A 25,963-nucleotide genomic window follows, 5' to 3' on the forward strand; every position below is an offset into this window, starting at 1 on the left:
TCTTTTGCTGAACTATGTATAGACCAATGCATGCCACTGCCTGGCCCTTCCACAGAACAGATCTAGCCACAACGGCAGCTTCTCTAACTTCTGCTGCTTTCCTCCAAGTCCCTACTACGTCCAGAAGCTCTGTTGCAAACTGGGCTCGGTGGCCTAACTGCTAGAGTGTTGCTGATCAGAGAGAAATGCTTTGATAACCTGCAGTAGGGAGCTGAGAAGCAGGACATAACTCCCGTTGAAGGACCAACGTCCCAGCTCACTGTACCGATGTCCCAGGCACCAGCAGTGTGGGGCCAGGGTAAGTGACCTGCCTGGCTGCCATTTCTGGGAAGACTTTAAAAAAGGACAAGCGTGGGAGACCAAAGTGAACATGGTGCCAACTCTCTCTTGCCCACCCTCCCCACCTCCCCCCCATTTTCTGTCTCAAACAGCAAGCAGCAAGTACAAGGTAGAGAGTGGGACCACCGAGAGGTCACGGCTGGGGACTGTCTGTAGGAGATTGGAAAGAACAGAACAAAAAAATGAAAAGGAAGGGGGGAATAAAAAGGAGACAGGAAAAATATACATGTTATGGAAGGCAAAAAATTACAAACTGAAGAGGCACAAAAAAGTCCAACATCACAATGCCATAGCGAAGGGCCAGCAGGGGAGAAGGAGCCAGGCACAAACCATGGGTTTACATTAGCGGTCTCTGCCAGAAGAGAATGGGTTAACCAACCCACCACAGTTGCTTCTGTAGTGATGGGGGTAGGAGAAGTTAATATGGAAACATGCACTGCAAGCATTATGGAAAAAGCAGCAAAATCCTTCAAAGTCTGGAGCAGGGAATAAAACCCAGAGCTTTCCCCTCTGGCTGAGCTGAACATGACCAAAGAGCCCCAGCTGCATGGGAACAGCACCCCAGGAAGCCCCAGCTCTTACACATATAACACTAGACTGGACTGCAAACTAGCAGTGAGGGAGCAACCTTGCCTGGGCAGGGAAGGAGGTGGGGGTGGGGGGGACACTACATGTCCCCTGAAATATGTGGCTCAATCACTCAGTTATACTGAAGAGGCAATGCTGCTACAGGGAACCTCTGACTGGCTGCTGGGCATGATTTGCATTTTTGGGGCAGGCAGCATTTGCCTAGAATCCAGTTTAAAAGCTAAAAGGGCCAGGAGAGAAACCCAGTGGCATGGAGGGTGGGGGCTGACCCTACCCCTCCGAGCTGCATTGAGCTCATCACCTATCAAACAGTTCTGCCTCTCCCCCATTATGATACTGAGCTCTGCAGAGCAGGACAGCGCTGCCCAGCTAACACAGCACAGGGAAGGCAAGCCACATCCATCCATGGCATGCCACTCTCAGGCCCAGCCTCTCATTTCATGGGAGGGCCTCTCTCCAGATGGCAAGAGAACCCCTTTCCGAGTTAAAGGCAGGTGGCACTCTACAAGGAGCAAGGATGCTCACTGCCCAGGAGCTATAGTATTATGCACACAGGAGGGCACAGCCCAGGCTTTGGAACAAGCAACATGCAGCACATGCAATGGCTTAAAAAAATGAGGATAGAACAGCAGGGTTCAAAACCAAACTTAAAATAAAATGAAAAAAAGGACACTTAATGGCCCTGAGGACCCAGGGCCACGTGGCAGAGAGGACAGTGCTAGGCACCACGGCACACGTGACGTGTCACAGACAGACAGACAGACAGCCCCGTGCCGATCAGATACGTAAAATATCACCACTCCGGGACCCTCACTGACCTCTAACTTGTTGCTCCAGGTTCAGTATGACTGATACGGCCTGGTGTAGGATTAGCAGTTTGGTCTGAGGTTTTTCGCTGTTAAGGTGGAGTTGGCACATGCGTCCGAGCTCTTTAAAGGCCTCGTTGATGTCACGGACCCGCAGGCGCTCACGGGCATTATTGGCGACCCTCCTCTCTCTTTCTCTCTCGGCTTTTTGCTCTGGGGGAAGAAGATCGTCCTCCTCATCCTCATCATGACTAATGGTTTAAAATAAGAACGAGACAGGGACATTCCTCGTGTGCACTCTCAGCACTGATCAACTCACAAAAGAAACACACATGTTCAGGCATCGACACACAGTGAGAGGTTTCTTCCCAGATGGAAAGAGCCAGGAATGGCATCACCCTAGGAAGTGGCGACACTGCCCTGGGCAAGAAGCATCACAGCTGCGCAATGTCCCAGAAGCAGGGACGTGTGCTTACATCCAAAGGAAACCATTTAGAAACAACAGAAGGAAAGGTTTTTTGTTTGTTTGTTTTTAAACAAAACCAGAGCAATGCAAGTTACCCCCCAACTCACTGTCCGTGATCCCACTGTGGCCAACAGATCAAAGAAAAAAAACAAAGGATCAGACATTTGTATGGAGCTCTTTTGAGTCTAAGAACAAGGACCAAAACCCTTAGGGATAGGAGGGATAAAACCCTCCAGCTGCAGGGCATGGATCAGACTGGAGTCTAGGTAGAGCCTCCCCTCCAGGCTGGTAATCACTCTATGCCCACCGCAGTGCTCTCTGAAGCAGCTGGGGCTGGCCACTGGCTGAGCCTAGCTTCTGATTTATTTTGGCAAGTCCCATGTCACTGGCTGTAGGTGATGGCGAACAAGCAAAGTCCAGGTATGCGCAGTGAAGAGCCAGTTTCCTCAGACGCCAAAGGAAGCGGTCACCTTTCCTGGACAGACCAATGACAGCCTGCCTGAGGCAGGAGGGCTGGGGAGGCACGAAGCCCATCTTTCCCTGTTCAGGCAAGCAGGGCCAGAAGCAATCCCACAAGATCGGCTGGGCAGCACGAATGCAGCTTGCTCCACTGCTCGGCCTGTCTACTTTTAAGAGTGCCAGGAGGCAGTAACGGGGCATGGCAGAGGATGGACACAGCACAGACCTTCCCCCCGGGATGTCTGATTGCTGGTGGCCCCCAACCCCTCCTGCTGAACAGGGGGGTTGGGGCAGGCCACACAGTTTCAGGCTCCAAAGGTGGAGTGGTCTGATAGAGCAAGGGGGAGAGGCTGCTTGGCAGAAGCCCAGTCCTGAACCCCCAGATCTAGCCAGTGCTAGTGCTCTTCCCTTGCCACATGGATAGCAGGCAGGAGGCCAGCAGGGCAGACAGGCCCCACCCAGCACCCATTTGGTCACCTTGGTCTTAGCCCTGCCCCAAGCCCCAGCCAATAACAGAATGAATGAAGGGAGAGACCTGTTCAAAGAGCACCTTGTTCTGTTCCGCGACGGCTTCAGTTCCTTCTTCTCCTCTTCCGAGTTATCAGCCACTGATGTGTTTTCTTCATCCTCCTTCTCTTCCCGCTTTATCTCACCTGGCCCTGAGGTGACACTTCCTCTCCCAAGCCCCCCCGTCAAGCCTACAAAGGAATCAAAGCAGCACATAGCGCTTAGACAGAAATCTCAACACGGGGAAAGGACAGGGATGGTTGCTGCCATGACCCATCTGCACCCCCTCCGACACTTGGTCGGACTAGGCAAGATAACCCTCATGTATGCGCAAAGCAACTCATTCCACAGAATCCTACTGCACCTCATACATCCTAGATGTATGGTATCACAAATAAAGCCAACCTCTATGAGAGGACTCTGGAGTCTGGGCCCGCACTTGGACAAAGCCCAATTCCTATGGAGAACACCATGAGCAAGTAGGCCCAGCAGGGACTGGAACCCCTTACTCCAGGGAGCCTCACTGCTCCAGCCTGATGCTGGAGTTACCACCCCAAATCCCTGGGAGGACACTTCAAAGGCAGAATGTTTCCCAGTGTGTTCATACACTTCAGTGTCAGCAGTCTGTGCCCAGATTCTTGTCAATCTAAGTACAGAGGCCACCTGCAGACAAATGAACTAACTTCGTGTCTGAAAACCAGCAGTAACAAGGTGGACTGGGTTTGTCCTGACAGGACTTTCTCCATCTCAAGCATCTAGGTTTCAGACCGAGGCATTTCCTGAGGCCTATTTGCACTCAATGCCCTCCAGTCAGATCCCAATAGCACCCACAAACTAGGCAGGGGTCTAAGAACCACTTGTTCCCACAGATGACAATGGGTACAAGACCACATGCTGGATCAAGGACAGGCTGCAGGATCATCCCCTTCTTGCATGCAAAGTTTTCATCACTGGGCTTATTCTGCACTTGGAATCAGGCCTCAGAGCTGCATTCTCCAGACGTCAGGTTTCACAAACGGACACACAAGGGTACGGAGCCAGCTGAGAAGCAGACCAGATTAAAGCACGTGTACATGTGGAGCAGGGAGGTGCCACCTTACCACTGTATGTGTCTTGCTGCCTGTTGAGATCGGGGAGCGAGCTGGGCTGTGATGGAAGTGTGACGTGGTTGTGGAGCATGCTGGGGTTGTTGGGCAGCCCATCTTCAGGGTGACCTCCTCCCACCTAGAGCGGAACAAGCAGAGCAGCCTTTAAGGGCAAACATGAGGGCCAGCAGCTACAGGATACAAGTCAAACCAGATGCTAGTGCTTCCACGTCTGGACTGGCCCTGGGACCCACACGTTCCTCTTCACCACCCAGTAACCTAGACACTGATTCAGGTCAGAGTGCATGGCTTACTTAGCTTGATGTGGCCTGGCAATAGGTTTAATACCAAGCTGATTCAAGTTACTTTTAAATTAGAGGAAGGCCATGCCCCCTGCAGTCTGCAAAGGTTTGTGAGCAGACAGGGTCCCAGAGACTGCCCAGCCCATGAGATGGTACCCTACCCAGCACAACAGGGCTCTGACACCTGGGTGCTAGAGTAATGCAAACAGCCATTCCCACCGGTCCCTACTCACCAGACTTGGATGTCTGTTCCCTAGAGGCATGACTGAAGGGGGAAAGGCCTGGCCCAGTCCGCCCACTGTGGCGCTGTGGCCAGGTGCCGATCCCAGCAGACCGTGCATCTCTCCATGGTTAGCCGTCATGGCAGCTGTCTGGCCCACGGCATGATTCCTCAGTACGTGGATGGCTTCATCCAATCTGTCTTCCATTTTGTTTTGCTTGAGGTACAAGGAGAAAAGCAGACTGCATTAACATTTTAAAAAACTTAACAGCCCATTGAGATGTCTACTGGATCACTCAGGGCTTCACGCAGTTTCAGATCAATGAAACAGCTGGCTGCAACAGCACACCTGATTCCCATAACTCCTTTAAAGCTCTCAAGGAACTCAGACCCACAAGAAGAACTGAATGTAGAAGGACTATTCCCACCTGCAGCCTTCCCTGTGCTGTCAGCAAGCTACGCCTTGCTAAGTGCTCTCTCATGGGAAGGAACCACTACAGTGTGTACAAATTATATTCTGGCAGGGCGTTCCACAGGATTCAAGAGGGCTGAGGTACAGCAGTGCAAGAATATGCATATGGAGAATATGAAACCCCTGGTTATATCAGAAGGGCCATGGACACAAACTCTCCAGTACAATCATTAACCATCTGAGATGGGGAAAAAGCACCCCAGCTGAACAGAATATTAGACAGATGGCCACAGTGAGGTTCTTGCCCTTTCCTCTGAAATGTCAGGCTCTGACCAGTGAACAAATGGGGTCCCAGGCTAGAGGCAGTGGTATGGCAATTCCCAAACCTTTCCATTAACTGCTAGATAGCAGCTTTCAGTCACTCTCTTAGAGATGCATATTGCAACCTCACCTACCAGAACGACTTATGCCTCACAGGGGGCAATACCCACCCAGCCCCATAGGCCAAAGCAGCCAGCAACATGGATAAATGCCTCTACAGCCAACCTGGGTGCCAGCACCAGATCAGCATTGCTGCTGCAAGCTGTGGGAGACAGCAGAGGCCCAAGCTGTTTAGGATGGGACAGGGAATGTTTTACAAGGTATTTAACTGCCCAGAGACAGAGCAAGGCACATAGTAGGGTTTACAAGAGCTCCTGGCTCTCACAGAAAGATTCAGAAGATTGGCCTGCTCACGCACATTCAACTAGGTGTCTGCAGCCACCTAAATACCGTGGTAAGTCTGGTCCTATATCCTGCTGGGAGAAGACAGCACCCTCTGCTCTCATCCCCCATCACTACCGCTTCACTCACTGCTGTTCATTGCACAACACCCACAAAAAGGACAGAAAATAGGAGCACAGAGGCTTTCAGTGACACTTACTAAAGTGTGGAGACTCCCTTCATAGCTAGGAGATAAGGCACCCTGTCCACCTGCCCGGGGCCACTGGGATGTGCCTGGAAGCAAACACAGGATCAGAAACACTGTGTGCAGCTCTGACAACATGACACTAGATGGAGCCAGAACCCCAGAAAGCAGTCGCTGGAGAACATGTGGCAGGTTCAACTGCCCCATCAGAGATGGGCAAGGCAGTGCTGGTGCAGTGGGTCTGCCATCAGGCCTGCTAGCAAGTGGAGGCTGACAGGACAGCAAGCTAATACAGCTGCTCCTCACCGCAACTAACTGCTGGCAAAGAAGGAATCCAATCCAGGCAGACAGCACGTGTACGCACAGACACACCGCTGGTGCGACTGTACACTCTTGCTCACGCACACCCTTGCCTGCCTGGAGCCTTTTTCCTTTCCTACCAGTGTTTCTGGTAGGTAGGTAGGCTGCAAAGAAGTGGCTTCTTTGCTTGAGTATGGAAACCGGCAGCATGTTGGGGTCTTTGAACTTTCCCTCGTTTCTGCACATGGGCAGTAATTTGGTCAGTGAGGAGGGGAGGCTCGCACACCCAGCCCACACCTGCTGCTGGATTTATATCCAGCAGAAGCATCACTCTCAAGTACCTACACCTGAGTCCTGTTGTGCCTGCAACAGGGCAGCAAGGCAAAGGGTGAGGACGCTGCTGGCTGTTTTGCTACGTGTACTCTGCCACGCAAGATGGGCTGGACGGTAGGAACAAAGGGAGGGGCCACTGCACACCTCTGCCCTTCAGGGAAAAAGGGAGTTGCTTGAATCAATTCCAGCAACAAAGCCCCAGGTTGGACTCTAGTTCCTGCTGTTGGAAGAAAACCAAACCTCCTTGAATAGGGCACTTGGATCAAGCTGCCAGGTTACGTGCAGATGATTTACGCACAGTGCAAAACAGCCTCTGAAAATGGCTTTTAACCTGTCAGCTGCCTACTAATTTACACTGAGCCCTTCCGACCAATGCTCAAGCACGCACATGCACACACACGGAACAAGTTTATAGAGCATGTTCCCAAAAGTGGTGAGCATGAAGGGGCAACTTGGGAAAGGCAAATACGGGAGCAGGTACTGAACAGGCAGTAGCAAAAACTTTACTTCCAGGCAATAGCACATTGTTGCCACATGGATCGGACTCCTGAGCCTGAACTGCTTGCAAGATTCCCACTGAGACGCACAACCCAAGGTTTTCACGGCAATCAGTCATTTTCATTTCTGGTGTTCAACTCAAACTTCAAAGGAGCCTTGTTACTTGGATTAAGACTCCACACAAATCAGGCCTCTCCATAGCATCTACAGCCAGGCACCAAGTCATGAGCCACTTTTCAAAGCTCTGGCTGGAGAAGGGAGCTTGCCTGTCTCTGTACCTGAGCCAATCAGCTCTTTCACAGACCAGCTACTGCTTCAAAAAATACTTTTTTTTTCTTTTTTAAACATGGTTTAAATTGGATTAACAAATTTGGACAAACCCAGGATAATTCTAAGCCATTCCCTAGAGAACGGCAGCCACATACACACGTACCTGCAAGCCCCTGAGGGGAGCCTACTGGCGTAGAGGGGTTTGAAGAGAAGTTATTGCTAGAGTGATCAGGGGAGTAAATCTGGAGCAAGAGAGAACAGACCATGGTTAGCAAAGGGCACCTTCGAAACAAAGGGCCATGAACCCTTCCTGGCCTCACCTGTGCTAAAAGCACCCAAGTGCCAAGCCTCCTCACATCACCCTTGGCAATTCCCCCAGCTCCCAGCCAATGCAACAGACGGTTTTCCTGTTCTCCCCACTCCTCTCCTCTCTTCCCCCCTGGGGGAGGTAACAACATCCTTGCTCTCTGCTGGCATGAATTTACATCAATTTCTACACAACTGCTGGATTTTTTTCCCCCTCCATTAAGCACTTTCCTCGCAGCAAGCATATCAGTTTGTCACTGCAGTTGCTGGGTTCTCGCAACCTGAAGTTTCAGGGGGTAAAGATGCTAAGAAATAACAGCAGAGACAGGTGCTGCACCAGTCTAGCTGCCAGCCCCGTGCTTTCCACATGCAGCCACAGAATGAGATAATGAGGGCTGCTGGACAGACTGTTGCATGCAAAAATCACACTGGGCCAGAGCTGGGACTGAAAGGGAGCAGTTGGCTAGAGAGATCGTTGGTCAAGTCGGCATTCCCCTACCCTAGCTAGCAGGGTGCTAGGTTTAAAATAACTGCCCACACATCAGCTTTGGGCTGAAAATATCCCCTTGCACTGAAACCCAGCACATGCCTACAGGCTGATGCCCCAGCAACCATCTAGTGAATCAGGCACTAAGCTGGGATGCAGGAGACGTGGAGTCCATCTGTGGGTGCTGCAGACTCAGGACCTCGAGAGAATTTCCTGTCTTTGCATTGGCAGGACATTGGCAGTGTCTTTGTTCCCCTGCTTTACCTGGGACAAGTTAAAGGGTGTGTTTGATGTCTCAGGCATTGTGCTGGTAGTTGTGCATGATGGTTTGTTCCTGAAGATTTTAAAAGCAAGGGGACAAAGCTTTGTCTAGGATGGTTTAGAGCGGGACAAGCCTGCCTGAACCGGGGAATGGACTAGAAATGATCTCTTGAGAGTCCTTCCAGACAGACTTTTGTATTATTCTACAATCCAACCTTCCATGTACCTTGGTTCCCTGTTAATCAAAATGACAATTCTTTATATCACGGCAGGAGCTGGGAACATAAACACACGGGTGACTGCAAGGTGTCCACATGCTGCAGTGAGAAGGGCCTGAGGGGCATTACAATTTAAGTAGGAGGTATTATTAACAGGTTATAGGACAAGAAAACTCCAAACACCAGAAGGACACCACAAGAGTGGCAGGAAGTGGAGAAGGCAGCCCTGACCACAAGGATCCCCAATGAAAACCCTATCCTCCAACATCACCATGCCTGCTGGGTCTGTCAGCTGCACAACGCTAGATAACACCCAACAAGAAGTGCTGTCACTTATTCCCAGGACAGCCGGCATTCTTGCCTACTTGTTTCAAGAAGGATGTAGCAGAAACTAGCTCAGCAGCATGTAGTCTGGGGAAGCGTATATGCCCTGGACATCCAGATTCAGGGCTATCAGGAGCTGAGCTGCCCTCAAAAACGCACGCGTGCCCAGACAGGAGGGAATCTGCATGTTGCCTCCCCTCATATCTGGCACTCCGATAATGCCAGGGTACAGAACTACAGATGACTGCAGGATGCCAAGAGAGGGAAATAAAGAGCTAGGGGAGCCTATGGCCATTCTTTGACTGCTGCATCTTGACAGCCCCATCAGCATATTTATCCGTAGAGTAACGTTGCTGAGCAGTATGTCTGACAGACAGGGAAGGGAGGCACAGGGGGACAAAAGGCACATCAGCACAACGCAGCTGCAGAACATCTTCACCAGTGTATTTCTGGGCAGAGTGGGTTTGGGAATGGTCTGGTTGGGATGTCAGCCCTACTGTGGTGCAGATGTGCCCTGAAAGACCTGCCTGCAGAGTTGGTAGCACAACTGGGAGCTGAGGACAGATCTCACACATCTCTGGCTAATGCCCTCGCTGCCGAGCCAGACTCCCCCACATCTTTTCCACTGAAGTGCAGCAGCAACCTCAGGACCAGAGTTATTCAAAACAGTGACATTCGAGTTCTCCCACCCAGGGCAGGAAGCCAGGCAGCTGGGCAGCAATCCAGCAAGGGGCTGCTATTGCAGTGGGGCACTGCCAGGAGGAACTCAGAGAAAGAAATCCTTACTGAAGCTAATGCTTTCCCAAGCGCATCTCCTGAGCTCCCGGCTGTGGTTCCTCGGTTACCTGCAAGGAGATACAGACATGTGAATCTAACCCCACATGATCCTGCCTGGAACTTACACTCCAGAAAGACTCCATTGCAAAGAGATCATCTTTGAAAGAGCCCTGGTGCATTTAAGGAAAATGGCCCTCTTTGCTTTCCTGCTTGTGCATTTGCTTTCCCAGGAGGAGGGGAAGGAAACAGCAATCAAAAGGGGCTTCTCATTCTTTAGATTTGAAAAAGGGCCATTTTATTATGAAGTCTCTTTTGATTTTTACTGTCCCTAGAGACCTGGCCTGCATGCTGGGACCTGGGGATTGTGGGCTGTGGCTCCTTTTTAAAGCTGCCTGGCTGTGTTCGGGAGATGACAGGTCAGAGGCCCTGTGCCATCCACAGCGATGACGCACCCCCACTATAGCCAAGCTGCTCCTGTCCTCTCCCCCCACACGAGGATTTCTCTTGGAATCAAGGTCAGGCATCTCCTTTCCCAGCAAGCACGAAATGAATTGCAGTACTAGGTTTTGTACCGGGTTCAGCAAGGTTAGAGATTAGTGTGGGCAGGGGTTTAGCACAACATTTGAATATGGCATGAATGTTTCTATTCCAGATTCAGACCAATGGCTTCCCACGTAACTCATGCTCATGTTTAACTCTTTCCTGAAGCTTGCTTAGTCATTGCTCCTCCAGAGAGACCCTAGACCCTTTTCAGGACAAATATGCGAGGTGCCAAAAGGTACATGCATGGAGAGCCCTGAGCTACAGGGACATCTCCAAGCCCCTGCCACAGCTCGGCTGGTTATAAAGCAGCAATATGCCCTGCTATAGCACTTGTCTTGTGGTGCAACTCCAGACCAACAAGGGGTATGACCTTAGGTCATGCACGTACTTTACTCCTTATGTGCCAGACAGTGGCTTAAGCCCATAATGCATTTAGGTATTAGATACTTACAGCAGTTAACCCCTTCTGGATTAACCCGTGTGCCAGGAGGTAAGGGGGGGAGGGGGGAAATAGACCAAAAACTGAGTGAGAATCATCTGCCAAAAGATCCATGGGCCCAGGAGAGTAAAGATGCTACTTACCCATCATGCTGTCTGTCCCACTGATTGGTGGCGTGTGACTGGAGACACCATACGGGGTGGAGGCAGAGGAAAAGCCAGACACAGAAGGGAGCCCGCCGTTAACTTCTCCTGAATGCATCGGGTAGTTCTAGGAAAGAGGAGAGGAGGCATGAGACATGCCCTTGGAGGGCCAACGCTTGTCAGCATGAAGTAGCAACTGATCCCTTGCAGTGTTGAGGCTATAGAGGATGCATCAATGGTGCTCACTGCTATACCATCAAAGCACTGGTGTTTCCCAGGGGCTGTGGCTACTCTAGGGGGCCATACTAAGCTTAACTGATTCTGCTGTTGCTCTAGGGGCAAGGAGCTGTGGTTGGGGAGAAGGTTCCTCCATTATAGTCTGCCTGATGTGTGTTTGCACACGAGTGAGTGAACAGGGACACAATCAAACGTTAACAAGAACTGGACCAGCTTTTATGAGCTCTCCCCCTGTCCTTATTCAAACCAATGATGGATAATAAGGATTCTGCATCTCATTAGAGTGGATTTACAGTCATCTGACTTTCTGGAGCAAAGGAGAACGTAAAAAAATGCCTGAGAAACGCTTTTCTCAGTGCGAGTCCCCATGCCCAGGGGAACCTGCATAGCCAACAGGGTGCTGAAACCAACAGAGAAAAACCTGAACACACTTCTACCTAAGGCTGCTTCCCAGTTCATTCCTTGAACTCCTTCATGACTGAGAGCAGCTGCCTTTATTTCAGGGCAGACCACATGCTCAGACAGCCCACAGATGCTCCTGTCTTAAGAACGGCGCATTTTCCAGCTGCACAAAATGGCAGTTGGTGCACAAAATGCATGCCCATGCCTAGTGGAAACACTGCAGTGGGTACACAGTGGTTATGAAGGAAGGCAATCTGGGCGCTGCTGCCTGGTTCGCCGTAGAGAGGAAGGGCAGCCCAGGCATTATGGCGTAAGCCCCACACTGGAAATCAGGCTTCAACTACCTGTCCCGCCACACATTCCCAGGGCAACCTCAGGCAAGTCACTTCATCTCTCTGGGTCTGAGTCCCCTTTCTTGGGACACTGCAATGATAAATACATCAGGCAGGGAGGTATTCAAGTACTATGGTAACTTGAGCCACTCAAGCACCCAAGGAAGAGACAGGATCCTCATATAATGCAGGGACACAGACAAACATACAGTTCAGCAGCATTTAAGACAGGGGGAGTTGGGAGGCAGTTGCTGTTCAGCGACATGCAAATGTTTGCGAGATCCTCAACAAGAGGCTAACTGTCTCAACTTTGACCCTGGATGAAGCAGGGTTATAGCTAGAGTGGTTTTGTATCATACCACAGTAACAGTTGCATTTTAATGAGATATCCTTGTAGAAACATCCTTTTGCTATCAATTGTTTTACCTTCCTATCCCCTAAATCTGTTCCAGAGCTCATCCAGCTGTAGAACAAGCATACTACTTGCCTGTGCACACAGGCATTACAGAACCATTCCCTGATGTCTGAAAGGTCCTCAGTGCTACTCTGAATGAAGTCAGACACATCCCCACAGGTCTAGCAGCAAAAGTTTTAAAATCCTTAACGTATCTTACAATTTGACTGCATCTTGCTATTTCAAGTAGCATCACTGCAAGAAGATCCACAGCTGTGTTAATGACTGACATTAACTATGTTCATTAGAGTCATGAGTCTCACTCTAGACCAGGGGTGGGCAAAATGCAGCCCGCGGGCCAGATGCGCCCCACCACACCATTCAATCCAGCCTGCGAGGCCCCTAAAATTTTTAGAAAATTAATATTTATCTGCCCCTGACTGCCTGTCATGCGGCCCTCGATGGCTTGCCAAAACTCAGTAAGTGGCCCTCTGCCCAAAATAAATGCCCGCCCCTGCTCTAGATACAGCAAATCCACCCTCTGCTAACGCTTGCCGAGGGAATTTGACAGCAATGCTGCACTTCAGGGACATTAAAAGTCTACAGGAGTCTCCCCAAACCTTGCAGGGGCAAGCAAGCATCATGACACTTTTGCACAGAAAAGGAACTGAAGGCACAGAGGGGAAAAGGTCCCAAAGGGCCTGTGGTAAAGTTGGGAAGAGAACACAGGAGATCTAGCAAGCTGTCCTGTGCTTCAACAACCTATGCATTTTGCTCACAAGGACAGCTGGCCAAGAGGCACATTACCATTCTTTCGTGCTGATGTAAACTACTGAAGCCACCGGACTGTGGGAGAGGGGAAGAGGAGCTGCCTAGCATGGCCCCGTAGCTTGGCTGGCTCATGGTACCAGATGAACTCCACAGGTCTGGCGAGTTATGAAGTCCATCTGCAAGACAAGCATGCGAAACACCATCATGGTACAACTGGGAGAAGCAAGAGTAACTGGGTCAAACCTATGGCATGCACCTCCAGCGCTAAGAAATCATGCTGCTGACCCACCTTACAGCACCCCCCAGGGACAGACGAGGACCTCCTTGGGTTAAGGGTAAGCAGAACTAGGAAGCGCTCTCCCCATGTAGTCTAGCGAGCACGGGGACAACTTCCATCTAGGAAGTGCTGCAAGGCAGGCGGTAGGAAGGGACACATCAGCCATAACAAGCAAGGGGTGGTGCTGCAGCGATTATGCCATTTTTGGGCTTATTTACAAATGAATGGGCACGTTGTCTGCATCCCCAGGGCTCAGCAGGCACCCACACCTGCGCCCAGGCACCAAGCATAGGTATGAAATCACTTCCGTTGCTGCTCAGGACGTGACAGGAAGGGAAAGTTCAGCTCTGAGCAGCTGCTATGGAGTTGGGTCACCAGCTACTGACCTGGCATGTAGAAGGCTCCAGGATACACAGTGCTAGGAGGTTTCGAGGGAGTATATCCCGCTGGATCCCTGCTGTAGTCATCACCTGAGTTGGATGGATACACCTGTGGCAGACGAGGAGGGGAGCAAGAGTCAGAGCCTGCCGACCACGATGCCCTGCCTGCCAGACTGTGTCACTCGCCTGGCCTGCCTCAGGCTGGCTGCTCTAGTGCTTCTTTTTACTTATTACAGCCAACACAGCCAATTCCCACAGTAGAAAGGAGAAGTTCAGCCAAAGTTAAGGCCAAGAAGTGACACCCTTGGCTATCCAGGATATCCTGGCTGCAAAGGTGTGCTTCAACCTCCCCCGAACCACTGACCTCCCCTTATGTCACATTAACCCTACTGTGGCCTCCTGCATCCCCGGTCACCTTCCACGTGGGGGCTGGTGATCACCTCACCTAGTCTCCCTGCCCCAACAGCCTTTGCATTGCTCTGCCTCCGACACACAATTGGAAGCATCTGAAAGGTGCGGAGGCAGAGACAGGGTGAGGGGGAAGAAGTGGATTTAAAGCAGAAATGAGCCTTGCCTTCCTGTAAGGCTTTGATCTCTCTTGCTCTGGATGCTATAGAACAGGCTAGCACCAGCAGCAGTTTCAACTCTCCTCCTGAGTTCCCTTTTCTGTGGTTATGGCTTTTTATGGGTAACCACAAAGAGATTATTTCTGGATACAAAACCCAAGTGCCCAGTCAACTCCAGAGAGAAACAGGAGAGGGTGGAGCAAGGTCAAGACTAGTGTTCACCCCTGCTCTGAAAGGACATGCTTTGCTGTGGCCCTTTACCATAATCAGGGTATCCAAGGTTTAAAGAGCATGTTCAATCTGTAAGTCAAGAAGCGCTTTATAAAGAGCAGTATTACTACCTTCACTTGTGGGGCTGGAGGAAGGGAAGGTATGGAGGCCCATGCACACAGGGATTAATCAATGAGGGGCTTCTTGCTGTCACTGAAAACCCCACCCTTAAAGACCATAAGGATCCTTAGCTATGGGACAAAAGCCTGGCTGCGCAGCCTTGTAAAGCACTGGGCAGTGGTCAACCACAATCACTCATGGCTTAATATGAGCCACCCAGCCTGGGAAGGGACAGTCTGCACCTATGGCCTCATTCAGTTTAGATTATGGACTGCATGGGATGGTTTGGATATGGATGATTTTGCCTCGGGAAGGGGCTGGACTAGATACCTCAGGAAGTCCCTTCCTGCCCCACTGCCCTATGATTTAACAGAGCCACATTCTGCAGGCAAGCGCGGCCCAGCCCGCTCCATCTTCATCTCCAAAGGGCAATGGTCTCTGGGACAGGAGCCTGCATCCTGCACCTAACCTCTCCTGCTGGCAAGGGCCATGGCCTGACAGAGACCCAGAATGAGGGACCGATGCATGGATGAATGTGTGCATCCATGGGCGTGCACGGTCTCTCTCCCTCCCACACACACAAATTGTTCCTGCTGGGAGATTCCTTCATTTAGGCCATATCCTCTTCCTGTAACTTTCGTTTCAGCCTCTATTTCAGAGGTTACAGATTTCAGACTACAGGAAGATGATGATTTGCAGTACCTTTTCTTCAGTGAAACTGCAGGATTAAGACAAGGGTCATCCCTCAATGAGGGACTCAGGAGAGGCCTAGCTGTGTGCATGGTAACAGCAGTCTTTCATGATGCTGGATGCACAGGACAGGTGTAACAGCTTTGAGGAGAGCAGACAGGAGCAACGAGGGGCCTTTGATCTAATGGATCCTGGAAAGCCTCTGCAGAAACCCACTCTGTGCTAGTGATAAAGTCTCTTTAAACACACACACAAATGTGACACGTAAAAGAAACTGAGATGTCATTTAAATTGACGTGGGAACCTGTGAAGAGCCTATTTTCATCACTTTTGATTCATCTTGAAACCTTTTTTCTTTTTCTTTTAAATACATATGAAAGCAGAGGCCAGGGGTTGCAGCAACTCTGCCAGGCATGTTCGGCCCATCACTGACTGGAAAGAGCATCTCTGTTTGTAAAGGAAACCTGCAGTGATGCAGCAAGTTTCCTTTCCCCTTTCCCATCCTGCTACTTCGAACAGTTCTGATCAGCTAAAGAGCAAGGATCCACTGAGAAGAGGGGGGAAAGAATGGCTCTTTATTTTAAAAACTGCCCGAAATAGGGCGGAAAATAGGTTTCACTAGGAAATGATGAGAGACATGCTCTGAAAAGCACCACATTTTCCTATTAAAATCAATGTGTCTATTTGGTCAAGTTCCTGCAGCTTCATCCCAGAGAGGGCTCACAGGTCTGCACTGCCTTAGGGTGGCCATCACAGAGGATATGCCAGTTTTCTGCTACTCTGTCCTCTACTGATGCAAAACCGGATGCCTTTATGTGTCCTCTATTTTTCTCTTAAAGAGAAGAGACATAAAGGTGCCCGGTTTCATATCAACAGAGGGCAACTGGACTGTCCTCTGCGATGGCCACCCTACTTGGTACACAGCCGGGAGCCCTGCCAAGGCCTGCCTACTCGCTCCTGCTGCACACGCATCAAATCCCTGCAGTCAGCAGCGTAGCCAGCACAGAGGGACCCTGGGTGCCTGCCATGAAATTCCCCGACAAAGAACCCAAGAGCAGCGCAGAGCTATGCCATATTCCCAAGACTAGGAGTGCATGGGCAGGGTGGGCTTCTTGGCAGTGCTCCAGGGTGGCGTACACCAAACACACCGTCTCAAGAAAAGCACCCGTTCTGGAGGGGATACCACCGGAGCCCAGGACAGCCAGCAACAGGATGAATCTAATGGGGTCAAGATGCACAAAATGTTCATGTTCCAGATCCCCGCCCCCGCCAAAAAATTAAAATCTGAGAACCATGTACTCCAAAGGGCTTTCAAATTCCCCCTCATCCTTCCCCCTCCACCCAAATTTGCCTCAGATTTCCCCCCTGCACAAACAAGGACATAACCGTTTGCCAAAGGGTTGCCTTCCAACACTGCAGACTGGTGCTGCTTTAAAAAAAAAGGTACCCGCCCTCCATTAGCTCTTTGACAACCCCATGCAGCTAATTTACAGCCTCCTCCCCTCCATTATAACACTTTCCACAATTCCTTCGTGTGATCAGAAGGTGAAGACTGTAGTGAGCTGGAGCTGTTAAAGATCCTCCTCCCCTCACCCCAAAAAGCCTAAAGCAGAGTCCCCCAGCTGGCCTAGCGCTGCTGGTACGATGGTAGCCGGAAAGCCGGGACCACCAGTCACCAGGGATCTTTGGGTCACGGGAGAGGCAGGAGACTATGGAAGTTGCAACTCGTAGTCTTTTGCTGAAGATCTTGCCGTGTTCAGATGGTGCCTTTATAGACCATAATGTACAAATTTGGACTGTGAACTCCAAAAACCAGAGAGTGGAGGTGGAAAGGAATGAACTGGTAGATACCAACAACTGATCCCTGTCCTCTCAACAAGGAAAAAAGAAACAACCCCAAAACAGAGTAGCCCTCTGCCTCTTGCATCTCCAATAACCTCCCTGTTTCAACACAGGGACAAGCACTGAAGTGGAATTCATGGAAAAAAAAAAAAATACCCCCGTCTCTGTGGCGTGCGTTTGTGGCAGAGTCTGGGGAGAGCGGGGGAATGGAATAGGCTACAAAGAATAAGAATCCAGTAAATTGACTTTTCCTATAATTTGATTAAATAGCGGGAGCTGGGACAGGGAATCGAATGAAGCACATCTAATAGCCCTGCACCATCTGCCAGCCCCTGGCACCTGGCCAGCTCTCTAGGCAGCTGTGCAGCAGTGGAGAAGAGGAGAGGAAAAGGGGGTGGGGGTGGGGAAAGGAGGTTTACCATGTATTTAATAAATCGTGAGTGAGAATCAAAAACCAGTGAAACATCCTCGCGGAGGAAGAAGGCTTCAACGCAGGATTTCAAAGGTGCCAATGCTTTCACCTCGCTGCACAGCAGCTCCCAGGCTGCTGGAGCCTCCCCCGCCCCCCCGCCAGCTCCTTAACGCTCACACGTGCAAGCCCCCCTTTGCACATACTCCAGGCTAGGAACTTTTCTCCCCGCCCATCCGCTAACCTCTATCTTGAAGGAATCAGATTTCAGCCCAATTGCTCATTAATGCGCTCTGGCCCCCCGTTCTCCACCCAATTCACTCCCACAGATCCATGCTCCCCAGCCATGCAAAGACGCGTCTAAAGAAAGGATGTGTGCGTACAAGTACACGCACATGCACGTACCCTCTGAGGTTGTTTATTAAGCCTCAAGACAACAGATGCAAACATTTCAAGCTGCTTGTTTTAAGGGACTTTTTAAGGAAAGGAAAAAAAAAAAAAAGGAAAAAGGAAGCTTCAAAAAAAATGTTTCTTGGGTGCTGCCTGGGGTCACAGAAGCAGGGACAGGAAAGGGGTGGAAATGGCTCCTCTGCTTCATCACTTAAAGCAAATCTGGGCTCCTCCAAAGGCTGAGCCATCACCAGTCAGCTTGCCACCCATCCCTGGCCTCCATCTTCAATGTCCACAGCCAGTACCCGCACAGGGTAGCACCGAGGGTCCCCCACACAGAGATAAGACCTGTCCTCACAACACACAAAGCAGCTGAGAGGAGCCGCCGAGATCCTCTGCGTTCGGGGGCACTGACAAAATCCACGTTCTACATCCAGCACCACAGGAAACAGTAAATCATAGCCAGGTCTCTCCTCCCCTACCCAACCCCCAGCCCTATCCTCCGTCAGCGAGAGTCAGACCTCTGGGACCTACAGGTGAGATCATTTCCTGTGTTTAAATTGCTAGCACAAAGTAAAAGGAGGGAGCTTGCCAAAAAGCTGCATTAAATTCACCAGCCCTGTGATTCTCAGGGTTCCTCCCCCCCCACTTCTGTTATTCATGTTTAAAAGCATAAACTGGGGTGGGACTTCAAGCAATCCTTGCAGACTACTACTAAAAAGAGAAGCCACCAGACTACAAACCTATGCACCGAATTAGCTGCCAGCCACCAAGCTCAGCACTGCAACAGATCCCTCACACGGCCGACCGTTCAAGGTACGCACAAACCAATTTCCAGCGGGCTCAGGGGCAAAGCCAGACAACACAGGCTGGTGCTCAGACCTGCTTGCTTGGGATCAGGCACCCCCGCCAGCCCCGGGTCCCATGCAGAGCAAAGGCACCGTGTGGAATCGTCACTCAAGGCCAAAAGCAAAAGGTAGGAGGCTTGATTAGCTTCTTTCATGAGACGACAAATGTTGCAAACACCATTTGTTGTTCAAGTCTGGAACCCCTCTGATGCACGCGCTACAGCGAGCGCTGGGAACTCAAACATCCGCAAAAAAGTTTTTAACCCTCTTGGTTTGGAAAAATGCACCAGCAGCGATACTCTAAACCCACAAGCACGAGGACCAGAAGAGCCCATCACAAACCTCTTTTTGGAGCTTCTGCACAACATGAGCCAGGTAGCTTCACTTGGTCACTCCTGGATGGGCTGACAGAGCTACCTGGGCTACCACTCATAGTGTACACATAGCTTGCACTGACAAAAAAGGTCTTTTGTTGATGCAACTGTCTACATTAGGGTTTTTGCTGGCACAGCTGTGTTGGTTGGGGAGGTGATTTCTTCACACTCCTGATCAACTCAGCTGTGCTGGCAAGTCTCATGTGCAGACAAAGCCTCTTCCCTCTTTCAAGCCAAGCAAGTGGCAAACTGAGATGTTGACAAGGTGATTTTTTTTTTCTCCTAGGAATGCCATTTCAGATGGAGAGTCTGGTACATCCAAAAAACCAATTCTTAAGGTGGTGCAAGGAGGTGGGGAGATGAAAGGCACACGCTGGCTGCAAAGGGGGATTTCTGGGCTCCACACAAGAGGATTTAACTCCATTTGTGCTCCATGGTTTCTGATGCCACTGAGCTCTCTCAGCTGGCTGTCAGTACCATCAGCTTCAGTAAGACCCCGAGCCTGCTTCCACTGAAGCAAAAAGAAAATTCCCGCTGATCTCAACAGCAGCAGGCTCTCCGTGCACAGCTCTAACCTGTTTCCCCAAGGTGTTTTTTGGGCCGCTCTTGCACGTGGGATAGTTAAACGCAGACACTCTGCCTTGGGCCTTGTTCTTTGTTTTGTGCCATACAAAATAGGCAACCAATCGCCAGATCCCGTCGTGGCTCTCCTGACTTATTGCTCAAGTGAGCTTAGGAACAAGTGTAGTTCCTGCTGTGCATGGGGGTGTTTAGAAGTGATGCAGAGGGTATGAGAGATCCGGTGTCTGCCTGGATCCAGCACCTGAAGACCCACTTCACCAAAGCTAAACAGGCAGGAGGACTGTGCATGAATTACACACTACAACAAGATGCCAAATGCTGTTAGGTTCATTCACAGCCAGACCTGCCAACTTCAAACCCACAGGGTAGCCTGTCCCTGTCCCCTCCCCATTATCCCCAGAGCAGCAGGCCTTCCACCCGTGTGCCTTTGGCAGCACCTGCCCTGCGTCAACCACCCTCAACGATTTCAGCCACTGACCCTTCCAACTTGGTGGAGTGGTTATGGAATTAAAATTAAAGTGCTCGCTTTTAACATGGTGCTTATTAATCTATTTATGTTGCGCAGGGTCCAGCGATAACATGGAGCAGGCTCGTTTCGCTGCATGTTTGCAGACAGAGTCAGACGAGAAAGCTCCTTTGATCAACTGCCTGGGGGGCGGGGGGAAAGGGGAGGGCTCTCTGGCTACACAGTTAATTCTGCGTGGGTGCAGATTTCTCTCTCTCTGCACGGAGGTTTAAAAAAAAGAAAGAGGTAGGTTATGGAAAAAGTGGGCAGAGTGTCCCAGCCCCACCCCAGGGAAAGGGAGTTCTCCAAGAAGAGGCAAAAAGCAAAGCTGAATCCCCCTTAACAGCTTGCTTTGAAAAGGGGAGGGAGGGCGTGCGCACGCAGGACTTCCAGCCATTTGTGTTCCTCGGGTCCCTTGCTGTTGCCATTCAGGGCTGGCTGCACTTTGCTAAGCATTACATAACCTTCCATCCTCCCTCCAGGGAGCCACGACACAACGGGGAGATTAGGCCTAGCAAATTCCACCCTACCGTCTCCGCCGTGGCGGGAGGGAGAGGGTGGGGGCTGCTGCAACTTTACAACGGCGGCACGCTGTTTACAGAGCTGCGCGCACATCCAGCCAGCCTTGCTGGGCAGCCTTAGCATTTATTCTTTCAAAAGGCGGGCATGCCTCTCGTGGAGCTGGAAAGCAGCTCCCTGTGTCTGTTCGAGCAATCAAGTAAAATAATCCCGCGCCGGAAGCGTACAAGTGCTTTGGGACAGCTCCCCTTTGGGCTTTCTTTGCTGCAGGCAGCCTGGTCCGAGCTCGAACAAGAGCCAGATGCGGCATCAAATTTTGGGGGATCCAATCTAAAGGCGTCTTAACACAGCCTGATCTTCAGGTGGTGCTGAGCACCCACTGCTCAGGCATCGGAGTCCCTCTGAAGCATTTCTTGTGCGTCACCAAAACCAGGAGGCTGATGACTGTCAGCACCCACCAGCAGCCCTGTTTAACAGCTACCAGCTATGGAGCAACGATTCCCCCTCTCATCCCCACAATCTCCAGCAAAAGCGCTGGGAAGCCGCCGGAGTTCGGATACGCCGAGTTCCACGTGAATCGGAAGAAGCGGCATGAATCGTCTGCTAGCGCATGCCACCAGGAAAACTGAAAGCCCCAGGGAAAGGGGAGCATCACAGCTGAGCTGTGGTACCGACAGCAGCAGGCAGCTGCCGTGCAGAAAGCACCGATGCCGTCCAACCATCCTTCATTGACAGGCGGCACGATTTGGGCCCAGACCCCTGCCTCAGCCCCACTTCTGGTTTCCCTGTGCTTTCACTGTTGAAATTTCCCTTTCAGAAGTACATATATGGCAGCAGGGCCTTTGCTTTACACCAGGGCCCCAGGCAAACTCCCCTGGTGCCCCAGACCAGATCCAGACTGTCAAGTTTTTTGTGGGCCAGATCCAGCCAGGGCACGAGGAGCTGGTAGCAGCAGATCTCACTCCAACCCAGGGAATCATGAGCCCCATGATGAACTGTAGGCCGGTGTGAAGTGGTAGTATTTGCTTTGGATTTGGATTTGGGCGATTCAGGGGACAGTGATTCAAATCACTGTCCCGATTTGATTCAGCCGAATCTGATTCGGAGATTTGGCTGCTGCCAAATCTCTGAATCTCCAAATCAGCCAGGCCAGACCCATCCCCCACCCACTCTCCCAGCCTGGCAATGGCCAGCTCCCAGCACTTGCTAAAAAAAAAACCAAAAAACCCAGACTCACCGCTCCTGCCGGTGGGGGCAATCCCTGCTGCCCTGCACCACGTGGAGGGCTCTGCACGAGCCCCCCCAAGCCCCAAAGCCGCTGCAGGAGCAGCGAGTCCTGGGGGGGTTTTGGGTCTTTTTTTTCTTAAAAGGGATGGAGCTGGCCCAGGCGAGGCACCCGTGGGGTGGGGCTGGTGGAGCAAGGGGAGGGTTGGGGGGCTTGTGCAGAGCCCCCCATGCAGCATGGGGCAGTGGGGATTGCCCCCCTGAGAGCACCAGGGCTCTTCTTTAAACTACGGAGCTCAGGCAGGGCTGGGGAAGCAGGCGGGGGTCCCCCCATGGTCCCCAGCCCCCACTCCCCCACCCCTAGTACTTACCAGTTCGGAGTCTGCTGCAGCTCCCTGCTGCAGCCACCACGGACTGCCCTCATCAAATCTCTCCGAATCTTTGCCAAAGACTCAGAGAAGTTTGAATTGATTCAGACCTTTAAACTGGTCCCCTGATTCAATTCGGATTCGGAGATTCACCACCCGAAGCATCACGCAGCCCTACTGAACTGCCACACACACTATGCTGCTGTAGCTGAGGAGGTAGGATCATAGCAGATTTCACACAAAGGCAACCAGGGCAATGTCACCTCTTGCGCTCACTCCTGCCACCAATCATGTCCCCCAGGGCCCTGGGATTCTGCAACAAGCTACCACTCTCAGCCATGCCCTCCGACTTCCAGGGGTCTGCCAGCAGTCTGGTGGGCTGGACACAACAGTTTCACGGGCTGAATCTTGGCTGTGAGCTGTGCATTCAACACTCCTGCTCTATAGGAAAAAAATGACAGCACTTTTTATTTTCCTGTATGGCTAGCTATGTGTCCACAGCCAACTGTACTGGCTGTTTTCTTCCTGCAGTTGGGCTCCCAGACCAAGAGGTACCGAACGCTCAGACCAGCCAGCGAGGCTTCCACCCGAGATGAAATTTTAGCTCCACATTTACCTTCAGCCTGGAAGGCCACTCACTCACAGGCAGTGGCACAAAAGCTGGAGCGTGGAATGCAGCCTTGGTCTTTGCCACTTCAGGCCCAAGCAAAGCTGCGCTGCAGTCTGCTCCAATTAACTTTCCTGGAGATCCCATTACTCCCCGCCACAAAGACATTGTTTAATTTATTCCCCTATAACAGCCATTGAAGTATGGCTAACATATTCCTACAGGCTGCTCAGCTTTCTTATAAAACAACACAGGCAGTTCTGCACACCTGGTGTAGCCCCACATGCCTGCCCACATTGCAACTGGCTTGCTTTCCTTTTCAGAGTGAAATCTGATCACGTGGAATATTACATTTCATAGGGGCATTTGCAACATAACGTCAAGTAGACAAGAACCAAGACATCTAGAGCTCTAACTGATGTACTATCCTTTCCTTGCTCAGGTGGAACTGGGATTCAGGAGGCTCTGGCATCACAAAAGGAGTTTAACAAGCCACAGCGCCAGACCACAGCCTTCCTCCACCCCAGGTGGCACTAGCCAACAGTGACTGTGCATACGAAGAAGAGTTATGAGCAATTCTATCAAGTTCCTAGGTTGCTGCACTTCCAGGCAGCTGTGCAGTATTTAGTCTTCCACTGTTCTCCCACTGCAGCATGTAATCCCCCTTCCCCTCTCCCCCCTTCAGTGCTTCAAACCTTTTGTCAACAGCAGGTATGCTAGGTCACCATTACAGCATAGAGTACAGTAAAACTAGCTAGAGGCTACTGCCCATGGGAACTGTTGGAAATGGGAGGCTCAAATCAACTTTAAAGATTCAACCTAAAAACATGAGTTGGGGCTCAGGCACCGAGCTGATAGATCCATTAAAAAAAAACAACACACGACTCAATGGCATGTTTGCACAAGGTGCTTGTGCAGTGCTGCTTACCGATGAGGGGAGTCCAGGAGGCACCTTCCGAACCTTTTTAGGCTGTCCATCTGGGTTAAAGAAATAAAAACAGAGAATAACTCTTCAAAAGAGAAGTTATTGTCTGGCTGCTGAAGGTGTTGGGATGTGCTGCCCCACTGGATGCTGAACTGGTAACAAGGTGTGGCTAAGAAAGGCTTTGCAGGATGGCAGATGCAGGATATGGATATCACCCTTGATTGTGTCCAAATTAAATAAAAGCTATGCAAAAAGAACCCAAATCTGGAATGCAGTCTCCTGCATGCTCACAGGTGAGCCTGCTGGCTTTTCTTTGTGACAGGGCTCGACATGTAGATGCCGATTTGAAATCTCTTCTAAAAGCCCATCTCTGAATATCTGAGCTCCTCTAATGCAGAATGGGGTTCTCTCCTAGTTTGGGAGGAATAGTGAAGCCCAAGGGTGATTTACCACTTTTGGGAAAGATTGTTAACTGGTTCATTAAAGAGGATTTGGAAGAAGTGGAGAAAAGGAGAATAATATAATGTTTGCATCCTATTTTATTTTCTCCTTTAACAAAAAACGTATTTGGGAAGGCACACTGGGCACCTATACACGTGCAGTGAGGCTGCTGCACTGTGCTGTAATTACAGCGCATTGGAGCAGACTCCATTAAGCGTGGTAGTTACCGCACACCAGCACCACATGTATTGGTGTCCCCACATTGAAAAATGACGGTGGGGGTGCTTTAACTAAAGCTCATCCAACAAGCAGTAGTTAAAGCACCCCCACTGCCATCTTCAGCGGGGGGACACCAATACACACAATGCTCTGGGTGCCTCCCCCCCCCCGCAGCATGTGTATAAACACCCATTGTGTTAAGTCAAGCTGTAGCACAGCCCAAAGTTACTGCACAACGCACCCTAGGTCACTGAAAAGGCAGGTGTTACTAGATCCTGCTCAGGGCAACAGAAAGACTCAAGTCTTGAAGGCAAGGTAAGGTTCAGGGGTGAGAAAATAAAAGGTAAACTGGGGGAGACACGCTTAGAGGAACCAGCTCAAGAGGCAGCTCAGACTAAAGTTTCTGAATTTTAGTTAAGAGCTGAGGAAAACCTTGCTTTGGGCTGGGGGGAGGGGGGAATAGGAGAGTTCTGGGCACTAGCCCAATATCTCTGCCACACTGGTATTTCGCCCATCCCCAGCCCAGGAGAACTCATAACAGAGCTACTCCATTCACACAACCATTTGCTACCCTGAAAATCTTAAACCCAAGACATTTTGGAATGATAGATTAAACCTTTGAGTATCAGAAGCAGACTCCTCTGTCTAAACCACAGCATAAAAATGCATGCAACACAGAACTGTTTCTGGTTTCATTTGCAGTGAAAAGACAAAAATAGCAGCAATAAAGCCATTTCAAAGGATGTGGATATGACCAGAAACACCCATTCTGGGAAATCAGGGCTTGTCTGCACTTGAAAATTAATGGGGATTGAGGTAGGATATGCATTTAAAAGCACAACAGCGTGTTCCTGCATAACCCCATGTGCAGACACACTCTTAGAGTGGAATAAGCATGTCCATACACGAGTTATTCAGGAACAGCTCCACATGCAGACAAGCCCTTAAGCAGCAGAGGTACAACACTGTGCCTTCACACCTCTCCCAGTAACCAGGACCCCATGCTGCTGCTTAGCACACTAACGTCTGGCAATCAATATCTGCATAGTGGCTTGTGTGCATATATATACTTGGGGAGTCCAAGTGGAGGCTCGCCCCCTCGCCCCAGTCACCTTTTGAGATGTGGCATTTCCCAGGGCAAAGAAAATATCTCACACCTGACAGGACCCATTTTTGCCACCATTTTTTCTTCTTTAAAAAAAACAAAAAAACAAAAAAACCCACGCGCCAGGTTCACATTGGTCAGCTGATCAATTTGAAGTACAGCTCACGAGGGATGACTTCCTGGTTTCATTCTCACCCGCCTTACCCTGCTTCCCCAGAGGGATGTGGGTTGTGACT

General features: G+C 50.7%; 1 protein-coding gene and 1 long non-coding RNA gene across 11 annotated transcripts in view; one reads left to right on the forward strand and one right to left on the reverse strand.

Annotated features, from left to right (window-relative positions):
• Positions 1 to 25,963, reverse strand: part of TCF3 (transcription factor 3) — a 95,481-nt gene that overhangs the window by 4,883 nt on the left and 64,635 nt on the right. For 3 of the 10 annotated variants that reach the window (XM_019557025.1, XM_019557022.1, XM_019557021.1), the window contains exons 7-16: positions 23,966 to 24,015; positions 13,790 to 13,892; positions 13,163 to 13,302; positions 10,991 to 11,117; positions 9,875 to 9,933; positions 7,656 to 7,734; positions 6,107 to 6,180; positions 4,786 to 4,989; positions 4,266 to 4,389; positions 3,209 to 3,356 (exon numbers count right to left, since the gene is read on the reverse strand). In XM_019557025.1, coding sequence (XP_019412570.1) covers positions 3,209 to 3,356; positions 4,266 to 4,389; positions 4,786 to 4,989; positions 6,107 to 6,180; positions 7,656 to 7,734; positions 9,875 to 9,933; positions 10,991 to 11,117; positions 13,163 to 13,302; positions 13,790 to 13,892; positions 23,966 to 24,015 — 1,108 coding nt within the window. Of the gene's footprint in view, positions 1 to 1,745; positions 1,985 to 3,193; positions 3,357 to 4,265; positions 4,390 to 4,785; positions 4,990 to 6,106; positions 6,181 to 7,655; positions 7,735 to 9,874; positions 9,934 to 10,990; positions 11,118 to 13,162; positions 13,303 to 13,789; positions 13,893 to 23,965; positions 24,016 to 25,963 lie in introns of all 10 variants that reach the window. The other 7 variants (XM_019557024.1, XM_019557019.1, XM_019557017.1 and 4 more) reach the window with 4 other exon arrangements.
• Positions 18,491 to 19,616, forward strand: LOC109324906. Its single transcript, XR_002105036.1, has 2 exons — positions 18,491 to 18,986; positions 19,519 to 19,616. It is a non-coding gene; the product is annotated as an uncharacterized LOC109324906 (long non-coding RNA).

The sequence above is a fragment of the Crocodylus porosus genome, unplaced genomic scaffold, assembly GCF_001723895.1.
Source record: "Crocodylus porosus isolate Cpor-Errol unplaced genomic scaffold, CroPor_comp1, whole genome shotgun sequence".
Taxonomy (NCBI): Eukaryota; Metazoa; Chordata; order Crocodylia; family Crocodylidae; genus Crocodylus; species Crocodylus porosus.